Source organism: Heterocephalus glaber, unplaced genomic scaffold (assembly GCF_053883595.1).
Source record: "Heterocephalus glaber isolate CG9 unplaced genomic scaffold, H.glaber_assembly_v1.0 deba00001002, whole genome shotgun sequence".
Taxonomy (NCBI): domain Eukaryota; kingdom Metazoa; phylum Chordata; class Mammalia; order Rodentia; family Bathyergidae; genus Heterocephalus; species Heterocephalus glaber.
Genome location: NW_028258178.1, coordinates 768,718 through 789,176, shown reverse-complemented (window position 1 = coordinate 789,176; position 20,459 = coordinate 768,718). Strand labels below are relative to the sequence as shown.

The 20,459-nt window shown below is 46.1% G+C and overlaps 1 protein-coding gene across 4 annotated transcripts in view; it reads left to right on the top strand.

Annotated features, from left to right (window-relative positions):
- Positions 1–964: 964 nt before the first annotated feature.
- Sptbn4 (spectrin beta, non-erythrocytic 4) overlaps positions 965–20,459 on the top strand; it is a 75,044-nt gene continuing 55,549 nt past the window's right edge. For 2 of the 4 annotated variants that reach the window (XM_021251701.2, XM_004874206.4), the window contains exons 1-5: positions 965–1,119; positions 1,484–1,637; positions 3,486–3,671; positions 18,189–18,340; positions 18,894–19,067. In XM_021251701.2, coding sequence (XP_021107360.1) covers positions 3,500–3,671; positions 18,189–18,340; positions 18,894–19,067 — 498 coding nt within the window. In that variant the 5' untranslated portion in view covers positions 965–1,119; positions 1,484–1,637; positions 3,486–3,499. Of the gene's footprint in view, positions 1,120–1,483; positions 1,638–3,110; positions 3,144–3,485; positions 3,672–18,188; positions 18,341–18,893; positions 19,068–20,459 lie in introns of all 4 variants that reach the window. The other 2 variants (XM_021251699.2, XM_021251700.2) reach the window with 2 other exon arrangements.

The following is a 20,459-nucleotide window of genomic DNA, read 5'->3' as shown; positions in this document are numbered from 1 at the left end:
AATACCGCCCAGGTGTTCCTTCAACAGCAAGGAGATTGTGAAGGAGAACGGGGTGGGTGTGTGGGTGTGACACCATGTAAACTGCGTGTCTAGGTACCTGTGTGAACCTCGTGACCCTAAGTACCCACGAGGGAGCGCATGATTGCGATGACACCTATGCTCTCCTTTGTGTTACAGTGTGACTGTGTGTGAACCCCTGTGGGGTCCGCGCCGATGCTGGTCTTTTGTGACCTTGTGGTGGCACCGTGGGTGACAATGTGTGTCAGCCCATGTGATATGGCGTGAGTGTGGAACAGAAGCTATAATGGAGTGTGTGACCACTAGACTGATAGTGTGTGAGACCACATGTGTCCTGGAGGGTGTGTGACACTGGTCTCACTTGAGTGTGTGGTTGTGGGTGTTACTGTGATGCTCTTTGTGACTTGCTGTGACTGTGTGATGTAGGAGTGTGTAGCAGTGCAGGATGTGTCACCTCTTGTGACTAGGTGACTGGTGTGACAAGTGTGAGTGTGTAAAATGTTTGACACTGGTTGTGAAGCTGTGTATGATGTGTGAGGATGTGACACTTTGTGACTCTGGGAGTGTGCGACAGTGTGTGAGATGCGTGGTTGTGTGTGACACCACCTTGGTGGTGGAGTCCCCATTTGAGCGTGTCATCGTGTGTGACACTGTGGGACCCTGTTCCGGTGCGGGGCACAGTGTCTGTAATTGCGTGTGACAGTCCGAAGGTTGACCCTGTGCGACCCCATGTGAGGGAGTGACACTGAGTGGCCGTGGATAGTGCGTTCGTGACGTTGCAAGTGGTTCCGCGTGCGGGGGGAGTGTGCGAGCCCGTGGGAGGGTGTGACGGTGCCTCAACCGCGTGGCCGGGCGTGTGACGCGCGGGGACCCGCCCTCGGGCGTTGGGGGCGGGAGGGGGTCCCGGGGACGCGCCGAGCGCAGCGGCGGGCGCGAGTGGGGGAGGCGCGGCGGCGGCGACAGCGGCGCATGCGGATCTGGTCGAGCGGCGGCCGGCGGGGCCGAGCGAATCCCGGCTGGGCCGCGCCGCGGACGCCGTCAGGGAGGGCTGTCCGGCGAGGCGAGCAGCGGGGACGGCAGCACCAGCGGCCGCGGGCCCAGGTGAGCGGCGGGGCTGCCGGTGGCCCCTCCCCCAGATCTCCCCACCTGCCCGAGCATCCTCCCCCGCTCCCGGCACGGCCTGAGCCCTCGCTCTCCCGGGCCGGGTGGAGGCAGGGGGTCGCGGCGGAAAGAGCCCCAACTCCCAGGCTCGTCCAGCTCTGCTCCTTACGAGGGTCCCCCGCAGGCCTTGTCCTTCCCGGGCCCTCTCCTTGGCCCGGTGACTGCACCGCGGGGAGAAGCGCGGCGTGGGAAGGTTTAACGCGCCTGCTCCCACCCACAGCCCAGAGCAGGGCCAGCCTTTGCCAGGCCGCAGGACACCCCTGCCCACCTCTTTCACCTTTGCCTCTCTCCCTTCTCCATTCAGTTTCCGAGTAAGGCCTGCTGCTCCCTCCCCGGCCTGACAGAGCTCGCCAAGTGCTAAGCGCCTGCCTCCCCATCCCCAAGTACTCCTCATTGAGGAAACAGTTGTGACACCTTCAACAGGGAAGGAACTGAGCCACAGGGAGGCCACGGTACAGGTACCAGTTTAAAGATACAGCAAGAATAAGCAGGAGTGGAACTCATATCTGTCTGACTCCAGAACAGGCACTTGGATTTAGGAAGCCATATGACCAGAGGATGAAGGCAACAGTGGGTGGGGGTACAGCCCAGTGACAGGGCACGGAGGTCCTGGGTTTGATCCCAAGCCTCCCAGGAGGAAAAAACCCATAATAGCAAGAAACATGTATCGAGGTCTTGCTCTGTGCCCCATACCATGTTCCCTGTATTTTAATTCTTCTTCAAATATGCCTAGGATTTTTGCAGATGAACAAACTGAGGCCCAGAGAGGGGAAGTGACATGGCCAAGGTCACACAGATGTGGGGCAGCCACTACCCACTTTCAGCTTTCCATGGAACAACAGAATCACAGTGGAGTTTGGTGCATCCACCAAAAGGAATACTCTCTACGACACAGACTACATCCCAGGCCAGCCTGTCTTCCTAAAGCATCCTTCTAGGTCTTTGGAGAAGGGAGTCACTTAATTAATTAATTCTTTTTCTAGTCTTAGAACCAGGACTGGGGTCAGGAGCCTGGAGATGTACCTGATGTCAGCTCCACTTGGATTTCATGGCTGCAACCTAGCAGCGTCCAAGAGCGTAACTCAGGAGTCAGACAAGATGTCAGTCAGCTGTAGTGATGCTGCATAACAAACCACCCCAAACTCATTGTCTCACAACAAGAAGGATTTATTTAGCCATTGAGTCTGAGTTCAGTGATTTAGGCTGGACCTGGCTGGACAATTTTTCTGGTCTCTGCTGGGGGCACTCCCGTGTTGAGGTCCCAGTGGGGGACTGCACTTGACCTTGGCTGCAGACTGGGGCCTTAGACCTGGTCTAGCTCAGGTATGTTTTCCCATGACCACCATAGAGCACGTGCAGAAACATGTGCAATCTCTTTAGTCCAAAGCCCAGAACTGGCACCCATCACTTCCACCCAATTGTCCTGGGCAAATCAAGTCACACAGTCAAGTCTGGTCACACATAGACCTTTTCCTCTCTAGCAATTAGAGGACACTGAAGAATATATAGCAAAGGGTGTGGCCATATGGGTGAAGAATTGGGGTTAATACCATCATTTTATCACAGTGCCCACATTTAAATCCTAGCTATTTGTTAGTTCTAAAACTCAGGCAAGTGAATAATCCCTCTGTGCCTCAGTTTCCTCCTCTGTAAAATGGGCCTAATAATAACAGATTGCTGGGGAATTAAATTTGCAAGAATTAAATAAGAGAATGCATATAAAGCACTAAACAAAGAACAAGTGGTCAATAAATGTTCACTACTGTTATTATTACTGCCTATTGAATTCTATTGATATAATGTTATTGTTTTAATGATAATAACAGCGACAATCTGTTGAGCCCCTCCCCTATACCAGGTGCTAAGTCAGGGGCTTTACCACAGTTGTGTAAAGTGGTTAGAGTGAACAATTAAAAATATTTTTTTGACAGGTACTGAAGATTAAATTGAGGACCTCATACATGGTAGGCAAGTGTTCTGTCACTGAGTTACACCTCCAGCCCTTCTAAAATTTTGAGACTAGGGTGCTTGCTTCAGCAGCACGTATACTAAAATTTTGAGATGGGGTCTCACTAAGTTGCCCAGGCTGGACTCAAACTTGGGATCTTCCTGTCTCAGTCTCCTAAGTAGCTAGGATTGCAGGTGTGCACAACCACATCCTGTTATTATCATAATTATGTCCACTTGAAAGACGGAAAAGCTGAGGGTGAGAGAGGGCACAGGACTTACAGCCAGTCGCTGTTAGAAGTGAGTCCTTGGAGCTCAGGCCCGGTTTCCGGCCCTAACTTGCCTCTCCCCATCCCCAGGCCTCACCTGCCCAATGGCGCAGGTTCCGGGTGAAGTGGACAATATGGAGGGCCTGCCTGCCCCCAACAACAACAACCCTACAGCGCGCTGGGAGAGTCCTGACCCGGCCTGGGAGCGGGAGCTGCCAGGTGCCTCTATCGCAGCTGCTTCGCTCTTTGAGTGCTCCCGGATCAAGGCCTTGGCAGGTACCTGGGCAGGCAGAGGGGGTGGGAGGGCTGGGGGCAGCTGGGGTGGCCTTGGTGCCTTCACCTTCGTGGGTGGGAGGGTGAAGAGACTTCCGGGCACTTAGCACTTAAAACTGTAGAGCGGTTCTGCAGTATTCCATGAATATGGAAGTGTTCTGTAGCTATGATGGCCAACATAGTAACCACTAGTATATGTGGCTATTGAGTGCCTGAAATGTGGCCTGTGACACTCGAGGGACTGAGGGACTCTATTATATTTTATTTCATTTATTTATTTATTTTGAGACAGGGTCTCAATATGTATTTCAGGCTGCCCTTGAATTCACTGTGTAGCCCAGACTGGCCTCCATCTTGCTGCAGTCCTCCTGCCTCAGCCTCCTGAGTGGTGGGATTACAGGCATGCACCACCAAACCTGGCAAATTTTATTTCATTTTAGTGAATTTAAATAGCCACATGGAGCTCATGGCTGCTCTGTGGGGTAGCACAGCTTTAGAACAATCCCAGAAACACCGGACTGTATCACCATATTTTCTTAGGGTCCTAAAATGCAGAACAGCTGGATTGCAGGACTTTGGAGTGTTATAAATGTCAGAGACTCTTCAAACCTTTAGAAATGGAGACTCTTGGAAATTACAGAACTTTTTTTTTTTTTGGTACCGGGGGTGGCGCTTGTGGGGCAGGCATTGGAACCACTGAGCTAAATCCCCGGTCCCCGGAAATTACAGAACTTTATAGTCAGTGACCTTAGAAATTTCAATCATTGCCCCGAGGATCTTTTTTCCCACCCTGGTACAGGCAATGGAACTCAGGATCTTTTCCTTCGCCAAGTAGGCTCAGGGCCACTGAGCTACATCCCTGGCGAGGATCTTAAATCCTTAGAAACCTGAACTTTAGTATATGTGCTGCCGAAGCAAGCACAGAAACCTGAACTCTAATAATGCACATAGACCCTTAGGACTTTATAATTTAAACCTTTTTTAGATAGGGAACGTGGAGGTAGAGTGATCAAATCTTCAAGGCTTTACCTCTGAAAGCAGTCTCAGGCCAACCAAGATGGTTGGTCACCGTAATTCGATTGTTTAGAAACAATGTCAGCAAGACCAGAGAGCTTTGTAATTATAGAATCTTAGACTATAGACATTTAGGGACAGGGATTTACCTCAGTGGTTTCGCCGCCTACTGTGCAAGTGCAAGGACCCGAGTTTGATCCCCAGTACCAAAAAAAAAAGAAAGAAAAAGAAAAGAATATAGACCTTTAAAATCACAGACCTTTAAACCTTAGAGTTATATTGGGCCGGGGATTTAGCTCAGTGGTTCCAGTGCCTGCCTCGCAAGCGCAAGGTCCCGAGTTCGATCCCTGGTACCAAAAAAAAAAAAGGAAGAGTCATAAAAACCTTAGAGTTATATATTCATAGGACTTTGGAAACTCAGAACCCTAAACTATTAGAAATATATAACTTCATAATCCTGAGCTTTTAAAACGTTAAACCCTTAACCTCATATAATTAAAAAATTTTTGCACAGCAAGAGAAACCACCAACAGAGTGAAGAGACAACCCACAGAGTGGGAAAAATTTTTTTACCAGCTATTCAGATAAAGATCTATTATCTAGAGTATATAAAGAACTAAAAAAAATCAAACCCCCCAAATTTAAAGAGCCAATGCAAAAATGAGTATCTGAAATGAATAGACACTTCTCAGATGAAGAATTAGAAATGGCAATAAATAGATGAAAAAATGTTCAACATCACTGGTCATTCAAGAGATGCAAATTAAAACAATGCTGAGATTCCATCTCACTCCAGAAAGAGTGGCCGCTATCAAATCAACCAGGGCCAGAGATTTAGCTCAGTGGCTCAACGCCTGCCACACAAGTGCAAGGTCCTGAGTTTGACCCCTGGTACTGCAAAAAAAAAAGAAAGAAATTAACCAATAACAGATGCTGGAGGGGCTATGGGAAAAAAGGAACCCTTCTCTGCTGTTGGTGGAAGTGTAGACTGGTGCAACCAGTGTGGAGAGTCCTCAAAGAACTAAAACTAGAGGTTCCTTTTGACCCAGGTATTCCCCTTCTTGGTATCTCCCCAAAAGAATTAAAAACAGGGCCAGGGAATTAGCTCAGTGGCACCACCACTTGCCTCAAAAGTGCAAGGTCCTGAGTTCAATCCCTGGTACCAAAACAACAACAACAACAACATCATACCACAGCAATATATGCGTGCCCATGGCAGCACAGTTTGTAATAGCTAAATCTTCGAAACAGCTCAAATGCACATCAACTCATGAGTGAATAAAAAAGATGTGTTTTTTTCTACAGTGGAGTACTACTCTGCCATAAAGAAGAATGAGCTTCAGTCATTTACAGCTAAATGGATGGACCTTGAGACCATACTCTTAAGTGCAATAAATTGGACACACATGTTTAAATATCATATTGTTTCTCTGGTGTGAGAAACTGAATGTGAAAATAAGGACTGAGAGGTATAATGGATGTTGGAAAATGGGAAGAAAGTGTTCAAATGGGAAGGGGAACAAGGGAGGAGGGAGAAAGGAAGGAAAGGACAAGAAAAGTGTGAAAATAGAAGGAAAAAAATGAGGGCCATGGATTTAGCTCAGTGGTTCAGCCACCTGCCTCACAAGCACAAGGTCCCGAGTTAGATCCCTGGTACCAAAAAAAAAAAGAAGGAAAAAAATGGAAACAAAGCTTTTGTACATAGGGAGGGGAGGGGGCTTGAGGGGGGAATGGGATAAAATAAAATAAAACTTACAAAAAGTTTTTTTTAAAAAAGGAAAAATCCTATTAAACCCTTAGCAACATTGACCCTTGGGTCTTAACTTCTGGGAAACATGGACCACTGTAGTTATAAAATATTGATGGTTGTAATCACAAAATCTCAAAACACTAAAGCTCAAATCAGTTCCCTCATAATCTGAGAATGTTGGTAACTCAACACTTTACAATCGTTGGATCTTACTTATTTAATTTATTTTTGGCTTTTTGAGACAGGGTCTCACTATGTAGTTCAGGTTGGCCCTGATTTCACTATGTTGCTCAGGCTGGCCTCAAACTTGCAGCAGTCCTCCTGCTTCAGCCTCTCCAGTGCTGGGATAACAGGTGTGCGCCACCATGCCTGACTGAGCCTGGGATCTTTGGTACCATCATTCCTCAGTCTCTCAGGACTTGGATACAGGACCTCTGAGGATCCCAAATCTGCCACATAAAATGGCATGGTATTGTCATAGAGCCTACACATACCTGTTTAACACATTCATGACAGGGTCATAATTCATGTATCTCAGGGCCGGGCAGCTTGTACAAACAGTGGTAACTGTGTAACTGTTCCATGCACAACTGTACCACTGATACCACCAGTGCTACATCCTGCCTGATGGGATAGTCTCACATGTACCAATGGTGGTTCTCACTATGTAACTCACAGTGGCCTAGAACTCCAGGCAATCCTCCTGCCTCAGCCTTCTGAGTGCTGGGATTACAGGTGTGTTCTCTTTCTTTATATATATATTTTTTCTCTCTTATTAAGTCTCTCTCCAGTTCCTTCTTCCCCTCAGACAACCATTTGCAGAGTTTTGATGTGAATTCTTTCCTTTGCATGTGGGTGATTTTACAGAATGTGCATTGCTAATTATATATTTAACTCTATTATTATAATAATGTACGTGGATACAAAATGGCAGATAAATCATGAGTGTCTACCAATTTTCCAAATGAGCACTCTCATTTTACCAACGCTCATACCAAGAAGCAGACAGGACAGCCCCAGAGAAACCCTATCACTCCAAGCCAGAGATAAAATGCTCTCCTAAATTCTCACAGTACAGATTGGTCTGCTAGTCCTTGAATTTTATATAAGTGGAATCATGCATTATGCATTCTTTAGTGTCTGACTTCAGTCACTCAACATTATGCTTGTGAGAGTTACCCTTGTCTCCCATGTACTGCTAGTTTGTTCCTTCTTAGTGCTGCATAGTATCCCATAGTAGGATATACCATGGTTTGTTTATTCACTCACCTGTTGATGTGCACTTGTGTTGCTTCTAGTTTGAGGGTGTTACAAATGGTGCTGCTGTCCACTTTCTAGTACATGTTTGTGGTGGGCAGAAGCACTTGTCTCTAGTAGCTCATCCTTATCCAGAAATGAAAGTGTTGGACCATAAAATATTTATGTAACTTTAGTAGAAACTGCAAGTTTATATTTTACACTCCCAACTACATGTGGTGTGTGAGAGATTCAGGTACTATGTGTCTGCCCTTGGTTGGTCAGTTTTTTCGATTTTAGCCATTCTGGCAGGTGTACATTCCGTTGTGGTTTTCCTTGGCACCCTCCTTATGACTAGTACAAAGTCCTGAGGTGGGGTTGTTTGCATATTTTCCTGGTCATTTGGATATCCTCTTATGAAGTGCTCACTCAAGTCTTCCACCCATTTTTGTATTATTTTCTTTTTCTGCTGGCTTTGCAAGAATGCTACTCCTTGTCAGATATGATATTTTCTCCAACTTGGTGACCTGTCTTCACTTTTTTTTTTTTTTAATTTTCACTTTTTTAATGGGGACTTTTGATGAACAGAATTTCTTTTCTTTCTTTTTTGAGACAGGGTCTCTCTATGTAGTTCAGGCTGGCCTTGACCTCACTGTGTAGCCCAGGCTGGCCTGGAACTTGTGGCAATCTTCCTACCTCAGCCTTGTGATTAAAAGAGCTGGGTATGTAGTTCAGTGCAAAGGCCCTGGATTCAATCCCCAGTAACACACATTAAAAAATTATTAAACTACCTTAAAAGCTACAAATCCTGTTCATCAAGTTGGACATGATGATACACACCTGTAATCCCAGCACTCAGAAGGCTGAGGCAGGAGGATTGCCATGAGTTCTGGACCAGCCTGGGCTACATAGTGAGTTCAAGGCCAACCCAAACAGCACAGTGAGATCCTGTCTTAAAAAAACCAAAAAAAAATTTTTTTGAGAGGATCTCACTAAGTGCTAAATTACCCCTGATAGCCTCAAACTTTCAACCCTCATACCTCAGCCTCCCAGAGTGCTGGGACTACAGCTGTGTACCACCACACTCAGCTTTGTCTCATAACTATTTAATAATTATTTCTGGACTGGGGGTGTAGTTCCTTGACAGAGTGCTCACCTAGAATATATGAGGCCTTGGTTCCATTTTCAGTACAAAAAGGAAAAGAAAAAAATTCCTATATGACTAACACTACTTGTATCTTTTTTTTTTTGAAATGCGGAGGTCTCATTGTGTTGCCCAGGCTGGTCTTGAACTCCTGGGCCCAAGCAATCCTCCTACCTCAGATTCTTGAGTAGTTGGGACTACAGCTTTGTGCCACCACACCAGAGTACTTATAGCTTACTTAAGAAATCTTTGCCTACTCCAAAGTCATAAAGATATTCCTTTATGCTTTTTAAAAAGTCTTATTGTAGTCACATTTAGATTAAAAACTAAATGATATTTATTAATTATTGGGTACAGTGTCTTTCCTCTCATTCAGATATCTGGTTGATTCAGCCCCATTTATTTTAAGGACTGACCTTCCTCCCCTGAAGTGCAGTGTCACTTTATCATGAACCTGGGAACCATACATTGGTGGTTTGTATGTGTAGGCATTGTTAAGGGATGCAAGTTTTAGCAAGTTCTAGAATGCATTCTTTGCATTGTTTTCTCCTTCAGCCCTGAGCCTTAAGACTCATCCATGGGCCAGGCGTGGTGACACACACCTATAATCCCAGCACTCTGGAGGCTGAGGCAGGATATCGCCTCAGGTTTGAGACCACCCTGGGCTACATAGTGAGTTCAAAGCTAGCCTGAACTGCAGAGTGAGACACTGTCTCAAAACAAAAAGGCTTGGGCTGGGGATTTAGTTTAGTGGCACTGCACTACCCTCGAAAACTCAAGGTCCTGAGTTGGATCCCCAGAACCAAACCAAACCAAACCAAACCAAACAACAACAAAAAACAAAAAAGCTCATCCATGTGACTGTAAGTAAATCTAATCTGTTGCTTCTAACTGCTGCATGAGATCTGTCTTGATGTGTGTTCTGTTGCTGTAACAGAACATCTGAGACTGGGTAGTTTATAAAGAATAGAGCGGTAATGGCAAACTTTTGAGAGACTGAGTGCCAGACTGTACCCCAAACCCACTTATTTATCAAAAAATGCCAGGCCCGGGATTTAGCTCAGTGGTTTTGCCACCTGCTGCGCAAGCTCAAGGACCTGAGTTCCATCCCCTGTACGAGAAAAAAAAAAATGCCAACACTCCAGTTAAACCTGAATACTGAGGTTTTCATTTAAGAAAAAGTAACTAAATTAACATCTGGCATAAATGAAAACTGTAATATCATGCATGCCATAGGTTCAACACCACTGAAATAGAGTTAGCTGGGTGTCTCACATGTCCATATTCCCAGTTTCTTGTGAGGCTGAGTCAGGAGGACCACAAGTTTGAGGTTGACCTGGGCAACATAAAAAGACCTTGCCTCAAATTAAAATTTAAAAAGAGCCGAGGATATAGCTCAGTGGTTCCACTGCCTGCCTCAAAAGCACAAGGTCCTGAGTTTGATCCCCTGTACCAAAAAGAAAAAAAAAACAAATAAAATTTAAAAAGAAGAAATATTAAACTAATTAGAAACTAAGATTCACTTTTGGTGGATTCATTATACTGGCACATTGGTGGCAGTTACTCCTTACTAGGCAATTAAGACAGTATTCATGATGTAATTTTTATTTTTTATTTTTTATTTTTTTATTTTTTTGGTACTGGGGATTGAACTCGGGACCTTGTGCTTGTGAGGCAGGCACTGGAATCACTGAGCTAAATCCCCAGCCCCAATTTTTATTTTTAATTGATATATTTAAGATTTGTATCTTACATATAAATATGTAAAACATTTATATAATATTGTGTTAATATGATATATAATTACATCCTGCAGTTTAAAAAATAGGGCTAGGGCTGTAACTCTGTGGTAGAGCACTTGCATACCCTGAATGCCTCTGGGTTTGATCGTCTTGCTGCAAAGAAAAGGCTACTCAGGAGTCGGGGATTTAGCTCAATGGTGCCACCTCCTGCCTCACAAGCTCAAGGTCCCAAGTTCGATCCCCGGTACCACAAAAAAAAAAAAAAAAAAAAAAAAGGCTACTTAGCTCATGGTTCTGGAGGCTGGGAAGTTCAAGAGTGGCTGGCACCGGGTTCCAGTGAGGGTGCCTTATTCGCCCTCATGGCAGGCCGGTTGGCAGGCGGGAAGAGACAGTGCACTGCGCAGCCTCACTGTCCAATGTCCTCCACTAGGTAATGACTCCAGTCTCAAGGGTGCCAGGCCTCACTTCCAGGTAGGAACTCTGGGTCTCATGCACACTGGACAAGACTCCTCCACTCAGCCCCAGTCCCCTCTTTTTTTTTTTTTTTTGGTACTGGGGATTCATTGCTTCTCAGCCTTTTGGCTAAGATCAAGTGTGGTACTGGGGATTGTACTCAGGACTTTGTGCTTGCGAGGCAGGCAGCAGAACCCAGTGCCTTCTTAAAGCTCCCACCACCTCTCCACGCTGAGGCTTGGGACTAGATTTCAACATGGTTTCAGAGGGGACAAGCCATATTCAAATCATAGCATGGTCACTGTCTCATGTACTCACAGTATTTGATTCAACAACCAGGCTGTCTCCAGCCTTGAACCTCCTTTCCACAACAGTCTCCACTAAACTCCTTGTTCATGCATCCTTGTGAACCAGTGTGAGAAAAGTCTTGGGAATGGAAACCCAAGGAACCAAATCATTGGGTCATGGGGCTGTGCCCTGACCTCACTTGGCTTAGGAGGGTTAGACAGCTTTCGGGGTGGCCGTCCCAATCTCTGCCCTGACAGGCAGGCACGGTGAGGCTTACAATAGCCCTACATTTCTACCAATACAGTATTACTATTCTTCACTTCCCAACTATTCCCAGGCTAATAGCCAAACATATGATTTACATATTAAATCTCCATCTTTTTCCTCTTAGCCAGTGATGGATGAAAGAGTAGCTATTAGCTGGATGTGATATGCTTGTAATTCTGCATTCTGAGATTTGGAGCAGAAGGATTACAAATTCAAGCCCACCCTGAGCAGTTTAGTGACTCAGTGAGACCCAAATTTAAAATTAAAAAAAAATTTTAAATTAAAATTAAAATTTTTTAACATTTAAAAATTTTTTAAATTTAAAAACGGCTGGGAAAAAATAAACAAAAAGGACTGGGAATATAGCTCAGTACAAAGACCCTGAGTTCAATCTCCAGTACCAGAGACACAGAGACAGAGACAGAAATAGAGACAGGAGGAATGAGGATCCCCACTTTCTCACCCTTGAAGATCATCCTCAAGGGAGCAAGTCCACAGCACTGTTCAGATTCTCCAAAAATGTCTGGAGTCATAAATGTCTTATTCCAAGGAGGTCTGTTTCTCTTGTGATTGGCAATCACCACAGTGGTGGTGAATATGCAAATGGTAAAAGAACTCAGTTTGATGCAAGGGGCAATTGGGAAAACTATCATTTGTTCTTGAGTCTGGACAACAGAAAGGCAACTGTGTGAGGCAGGGTCCTGGCAGGAAGCAGGCGGACCCCTCAAAGGGGTAGAATCAGGAAAGTTTAGCGAGGGGCCTGATTACTGAGGGAACCTTGAAAGGCCAGGGAGACCCAGGCACTGGGGTGGGGAAGGCAGAGGGGAGAGGGAAGAGAGGGGTCTGCAGCAGGAGCTGGGGATGGGAGCTGGGGATGTTGGAGAGGAGGCTGGCCCTGGTAGAGCTGGTCAGACAGGGAGGCCACAGGAAGGAATCGATCCCTTGCCCCCACCCCCTCCTCCAATGTTCTGCTGCCAAACCCAACCACGAGTCTGAGGGTCTCCGGGGCTGTGGAGCCTATTTGTAGTGTACACACCACAACCCTAACCCCGACCCCAAGCCTAGGCCTGACCCACCCTCCCAGGCCTGGAATAGGTGCAGAAGGGTGGAGGGTGCCATACCCAGGGGCAAATTGAAGCCTCCTACACACAGCCAAATACACTCACAGAGCAGTAAGCACTCAGTGTCACCTTAGGCCTGAGTGACACTATGAGGCATATCTGCTTAGCCCCTCAATTGTATTTTATGAAAATGTACATCAATTGCCAACATTTAAAAATAGAGATTTTGTGCTAAAAAAATTAAGATTTTTTTGGTTTTTCATGAACAATTGCATGATATGGCAGCACTGGGCCTCCATTCTTGCAAGGCTGTGCTCGGGAGCTGTGGGGACTGCTGTCCCTTATTTATTTATTTATTTATTTATTTATTTATTTATTTATTTATTCATTCATTTAGTGGTGCTGGGGATTGAACCCAGAGCCTTCACTTTTAGCTCATTCCTAGCCCTTTCAAAAATTACTCTTTAAAAAAAAAAACAAATTACTCTTTATCTTGAGATGGGATCTTGCTAAGTTGCCCAGGCTGGCTCAAACTTGCAGTCATCCTGCCTCAGCCTCCAACATTGCTGGGATTCCAGGTGTGCACCACCATGACCAGCTATGGTGCCCTTTTTTAGGCTTCTGTGGCCATCTCTGTTCTTGAGCCCTGCTGTATGCTAATGAGATTGTGATCACCAATATCACAAACTCCCAAATCTCTGGACATCACCTTTTGTGAAGTCGTCCTCCAGTGGTCCATGATAGGTTTCTAGTGATTTTCTTTGGCTACCATTGAAATAAAATTACAAAACAGAAGATATTTTCATGGATGTTGGGTGTGATGTTGCACTTATAATCCTAGCTACTGGGGTGACTGAGGCACAAAGACTGCAGGTTCCAGGCCAGCCTGGGCAATGTAGACTCTTTCAAAATAAAAATTTTAAAGGGCTGGGATATAGCTCAGTGATAGTGCTTGCCTAGCACAGGCAGACACTGGGTTCCATCCACAGCACCATAGAAACATAAATAAATGTCATGGATCTAGCTCTCTCTAGTATGCATTCTAAAGAAACCACAGAGGAAAAACCAAAACAAAACCAAACCAAAGGGGTGGGCCCGGGATTTAGCTTAGTGGTTCCGGCACCTGCCTCTCAAGGGCAGGGTCCCGAGTTTGATCCCCAGTACCAAAAAACAAAAAAGAACCCACAGAGGGCTGGGCATGGTGGTGCATGCCTGTAATCCCACCACTCTCCAGGCGAAGAGGATTGCCACAAGTTTGAGGCCAGCCTAGGCTAGATAGTGAGTTCAAGACAAGCCTGGACTACATAGCAAAATCCTGTCATAAAAGATCCCCGCCCCCCGCAAAAAAAAAAACCCATAGAGGAAACCCAGATCTAGTCTAACTTCCCCGTTTTCTTCTCTAGTACTGCTGATTGAACACAGGGTCTTCACACTGAGCTACATCTCCGGCTGCCACCCCCCCACACCCCCCTTTTATGACAGGGTCAACCTAAGTTGTTAAGTTGCCCAGGCTGGGCTTGAACTTGTGATCCTCCTGCCTCAGCCTCCGAGAGTGCTGGGGTACAGGGATGAACCACTACACTGAGCTGAACCCCTCTTTTTATAAATGAGAAGACAGAGAGAGCCAGAGAAGGGAGATGATGTTGAGAAGCCACACAGTGAGCCATCAGGAGGGGCAAGCTGAATCCACTTGTCTCATTCTGGTGCTGCTGCGGGACGCACTGCTGCCCGCTTTGACTCCTCTGTCAGCCCCAGTCTGCTCCTTGGCGTGAGCACTGGCTGTTGGAATGCAGAGGTCTGAGTACCTAATCATGCATCTCTCCTGTCATCCTTCCTCATGTATGACTCATGATCATGGGTCCACACCGGCCCCATCCTGTCTAAACAGGACAGAGCCCACATGTAAACAAACAGGGCATTTCGTTTGGATTCACTGTCAATACCTGCACATTTGCATTCAAATTAGAGGTAAATATTCAAGATGCAACTCAGATAAATACAAAACTCACCCATGTATGTTTTCAACTCCCTGTGTAAAATGAAATACTTCTTGGTGTTACAAAAAGATGTGTTTTATGGGGCTAGGATGTAGCTCAGCGGCACAGCACCTGCCTGGAAATTCGAGGCCCTGAGTTCCATTCCCAGCACCAAAAAAATGCCTTTTATGCAAAAAGGTAATTATTCAGAGATTTCAAATGGTTGAAAAGGGGAATAGGTGGGAATTGCACATCTTTATTCTTGTTCCGATAATTTAAAAATGTACTAGGGCCAGGGATTTAGCTCAGTGGTTCCACCACCTGCCTGGCAAACGCAAGGTCCCAAGTTCAATCCCTGGTACCAAAAAACAAACAAACAAACAAAAATGTTCTGAGGCACAGTGGCACCCACCTATAATCCCAGCACTCTGGGTGCCTGAGGCAGGAGGATCTCAAGTTTAAGCCCAGCCTGGGCAATCTAGCAAGACCCTGTCTCAAAATAAAAAATAAAAAAGGGGCTGGGGCTGTAGCTCAGGATAAAAGCCCTGAGTTCAATCTCCAGTATTCCCCCAAAATAACATTTTAAAATGTCACTACTGTTATTTACTAATGCAATTCCGATAGTAACTATATCTGCTAAGGTGCAGTAGCAAATAGATCCAGCATGGTGCTGGAAAGGAAATAGCTCAGAGATGAGCTCCCCGCTGGTCAGGGAGACTGCCATGAAAGTCAGGATAGGTTCCTGGATTCTCCCATCCTGTGCTCTGTGGGCTCTGGTGTTCTAGTCTGTAAGAGTCAGGGGAAGGAAGAGAAAGGCCAGGTAGCAGTTTCCTCTTTTAAATTTTTTTTTTTTTGGAGTGGGCTGTTGGTGATAGAACCCAGGGTCTGAAGAAAGAACGAAAGAAAGAAAGAAAGAAAAAAAGAAAGAAGAGGAAGAGGAAGAAAAGATAGGATTTTGGTGATTTGCCTGGGCTGGCCTGGAACTTGTAATCCCCCTGCTGCAGTTTCCCAAGGAGCTAAGATTACAAGCATGTACCACCAGCCCTGGCTCCTTTTTATCCTTCTGGTTTTTTTTTTTTTTTTATACCAGGGATTGAACTCAGGACCTTGTGCTTGCAAGGCAGATGGTGGAACCACTGAGCTAAATCCCCGCCACCGCCCCCCCCCCCCCGCTCCTTTTTGAAAACAGTTTTTTTTTTTGTTTTTTGGGTTTTTTTGGTACCGGGGATCGAACTCAGAACCTTGCGCTTGCAAGGCAGGCGGCGGCTAAATCCCCAACCCAAAAACAATTTTTAATTATGAACTAATCATGAATTCATAGGAAGTTGCAAAGATAGTACAGATGATAAAAAGACAAGCTAATTTTAAAATGGGGAAAGGCTTGGAATAGACATTTCTCCAAAGAAGTACAAATGGCCAATAATAACCTGAAAGGATGCTCAGCACCACTAGCCATTAGAGAAGTGCAAATACAAACCATAATGAAATGCCACTTCATACCCACAAAATGGTTGTAGTAAAGAAGGAGGGAAATACTAAGTATTGGCAAAGATACAGAATTGGAGCCCTGGTACATTGCTTGTGGGAGGTAAAATGGTGCAGTTAAGTCTGAAAAATAGTTTGGTAGTTCCTTAAGAAGTTAAACCTAAAAAAAAAAAAAAAAAAAAAAAAAGTTAAACCTAGAGTTGCCATATGACCTGGGAACTCTACTTTGAGGTAGACATGTGGTTTCCCTTCCTATGATCAATTGCTATCTAAAAATAATGCAAGGTTGTGAGTTTGATCCCCGGTACCAAAAATAAATGAATGAATGAATAAATAAATAATAATAATAATACATTAAAAATTCCATAATTAAACAATTTGTAAGTTTTAAATTACTGTTATTATAGTACATTGTTATAATTGTTCTATTTTATTAGTAGCTTTTGATAATTTCCTCTATGCCAAATTTATGAATTAGACTCTGTAATAGGTCTACAGAGAAAAATTATAATATACAAAGAGTTTGGTACCTTTGGTGGTTTAGGCATCAGCAGGCTTGTAGAACTTACCCAAGATCACTGAAAACTTATGTGTACACACAAACTTGTACAAAAGTGCCCTTAACAGTATTATTCATGATAGCTAAAAAATGGAAAGAACCCAATCATCCATCAGTTGCTGAGATCAAGTGTTATACATTCATACCATGGAATATTATTTAGCTGAAAAAGGAATACAGTATTGATCCTTGTGACAACATGGACGACCCTTTAAAACATTATGCTGTGTGAAATAACCTAGACACATAAAAGGCCATATATAAGGACTGGGGATTTAGCTCAGTGGCGCTGCCATTTCTGCTTGGCAAGCGCAAGGTTTGGAGTTTGATCCCCAGTGTGTGAGAGATATTTTATATGTGTGTGTGTGTGTGTGTGTGTATATATATATATCCCCCCGGTACTGGGGATGGAACTCTGGACCTTGCACTTATGAGGCAGGCGCAGTACCACTAAGCTAAATCCCGAGCCCTGTATGGTTCCATTTCTATGAAATCTCCACCATGGGCAAATCTATAGATACAGAAAGTAGATTCATGGTTGCTGGGGAGAAATGACTGCTAATGGGTATGAGTTTCTTTTTTGGACAATGAAAATATTCTGATGGTTGCACAGCTCTGTGAATAGACTAAAAAACACTGAATTTTGGGCTGGGGATTTAGCTCAGCGACACCACGCCTGCCTGGCAAGGGCAAGGTCCTGAGTTCCATCTCTGGTACCAAAAAAAAAAAAAAACAACCAACACTGAAATTTGGGCTGGGGATTTAGCTCAGTGGCACTGCGCCTGCCTCACAAGCGCAAGGTCCTGAATTGGCTCCCTGGTATCAAAAAGAAAAAAAAACACACTGAATTTTACACTTTATAAGAGAGTTTTTTTTTTTTTTTTTTTTTTTTTTTGGAGATGGGATCTCGCTCTGTAGTCCAGGCTGGGCTTGAACTCACTGTCTTCCTCAGCCTCCTGAGAGCTGGAAGTGCAGGTGTAGGCTTCCACACCCTGGGCCATCTTACTTTGAATCCTCACTAAACGTCCAGTATGTCCTCAGCTTCTATCCTGCAGCCTCTGCCCTGGGCCAGCCACACCCCTCTCCCCTGGGTCTCTTCCCCCATTTCCTCCCTGGGCTGCTGGCTGCTGTTCCTGTCCTCTCTGATCTACTCTCCACACAGAAGCCAATGACGTTCCTGAAATCCAACTCCCACCCTGGTCTTCCCTCTCCGTGAACCCTCATGGCGCTCCGCGTTCCCTAGTGTGACGCCAGTGTCCCCACTAAACTAAGCTCTGTGAACACAGTGCAGGGACAGACCGGGCACTCTATTTGCAACTAGGGTGGCAAACAGGGAGACTCTTGTGGAAGTATATTTGGGAAAAACTGAAGGACGGGGCGAGGACACAAGGCCGGCGCAGAGGGCAGGGGAGGGCCTCACAGTGGGAGGCGCTGCTGCCCAAGCCTTGGGCCTGACCAGGGTTTGGCTAGGCGGTGGAGGCTAGGGAGGAGCCAGAAGGGCGCCAGGAGCTCCTGGGCGCTGGGCTCATCGGGGCTGTCCTTCAGATGAGCGGGAGGCTGTGCAGAAGAAAACCTTCACCAAGTGGGTGAACTCGCACCTCGCCCGCGTGGGCTGCCACATCGCGGACCTCTATTCGGACCTCCGGGACGGCTTCGTGCTCACGCGGCTCTTGGAAGTGCTGTCGGGGGAGCAGCTGGTGAGCAGGCTGAAGGGCTGGGACCAGGGGCGGCCCTGGGGTCTCAGGCGTCGCTGGAAGCGCTGGATTCTACCACGGGACGGGGTGGAGTTCAGTTGGAGGGGTGGGGCTAATGGACCAGGGAGGCGCTTTATTGGAAAAAGGGGCCCTGGTTTTGGGGAGCAAAGGGCATGACTGTAAAACGGGTAGAAAGCTTGGCGTGGTGGGAAGGATTACGCCTGTAATTTGAGCAGTCTGGGAGGCTGAGGCAGGAGGATCCAAACTTTGAGCCGACTGGGCAATTTAGGGCCTTAGCCAGACCCTGTCTCAAAAATAAGAAAAAGCTCGGGATGTAGCTCAGCGCAGAGGCCCTAAATTCAATCTCCATAAACAAAAGAAAAGGGGCAGAACTTTTTCGAGGAATCAGTGGTGTGGGTGTGGCTCTCAAATTGGAGGCGGGGCGTCAGAGGAAGGGCGTGGCCTGGTCTGGCACGGGGCGTGGCTTGCGAGGGGAGGGGCCGAGGGCGCCTTGCTCTTGGCCAGGCTGCCTGGCCCAACGCCCTTGCTGCCCTAGCCGAGGCCCACGCGCGGCCGCATGCGGATCCACTCGCTGGAGAACGTGGACAAGGCGCTGCAGTTCCTGAAGGAGCAGCGCGTCCACCTGGAAAATGTGGGCTCGCACGACATCGTGGATGGGAATCACCGGCTGACGCTGGGGTTGGTGTGGACCATCATCCTGCGCTTTCAGGTAATCCCCAGCCCGCCCTCCACAGTGGGGCCTCAGGAGGGCGTCCCTCTCCCATTCACTCATTCCTTCCATCCTTCCTTCCAAAAACATTCAGGAGGTGGTGAAAATAATGCTTTAAAAATTGTCGTTATCACCCTATCACGAAGATCAGCACTTCTGCATTGTTTACTGTTTCAGGCACTCTAAGCACTTGCTATTTAATACCCACAGCAACCCACACGTTAGGTATTACTTATTACCCCATTTTGTTTTTGTTTTGTTTTGTTTTGTTTTTGGTACTTGGGATCGAACTCGGGTCCTTGTGCTTGCGCAGTAGGCTGCGAAACCACTGAGCTAAATCCCCCGCCCAAATTTTTTTTTTTTTTTTTTTTTTTTTGGTACCGGGGATCCAACTCGGGACCCTTGCACTTGTGAGGCAGACGCCGAAACCACTGAGCTAAATCCCCGGCCCTTATTACCCCGTTTTTACCAGTGAGGAAACCGATAGGTGAGATGACACACTCAGAGTCACACGTAATAGGTATTGCCGCTCAAATTCAGCTCCAGGCAGAATTGCTTCTGTACAGAAACATGAATTTTCCTCTTTTGAGAGCCTGCATCATGATAAGGGAGTCAGAAAATAAATATATAGATAAAGAAGACATGTATGGGAAAAGGAACAGGTCTAGTTTGAAGAATTTTTAAAAACTTTTTTCCTGCCATCAAATTAAAAAAAGAACTTTTTGTTTTCTTTTTAAAATATTTTCCCTTTTTTGAGAAAAGGAATTTTTTAAATCTTTGCAGGAAAGGATAGATTACTATAAAGCATTAGAAGGGAGATATATATCAGGTTTGTGATGTTGAGGCTTTACATGGGGTGCTCAGAAAAGAACTGTCTGGGAAGCTGGTAGCTGAATGACAAAAGGTAAAGGGGGGCCAGGCATGATGGTGCAGCAGGATCGCCCCGAGTTCGAGGCCAGCCTGAGCTATGTAGTGAGTTCAAGGCCACCCTGAACTGCATAGTGAGACCCTGTCTCAAAAAACCACCACCACCAGCAACAAAAGATGAAGTGAAGGGAGAAGGCGTTCCAGGCAGAGGGTACAGCAGATGCTAAGGCCAAGTTGGGAATAGCTTGGCAGGTTGGAAGTGCAGAAGGAAGAGCTGTGTGGCAGGGAATAGGAGGCAGAGCAGAGGTGTGGAGGACCTGGGGTCAGAGGCATTCCCGGCACCCAGGTGACTTGTGCCAAGTGTTTTGGATTTTGTTCAGTCTGCGATAGGGAGAGACTGGAGAGTTTTATCAAGGGGTGATGCATAATCAGAAGGATCCCTCAGGATTGAAGGTGGTCAGCAAAATAGGGAGCCGAGAGCCCCCGTGCCATCTTGAAGCTGCCCCTTCTCCTCTCCCCTCCCTG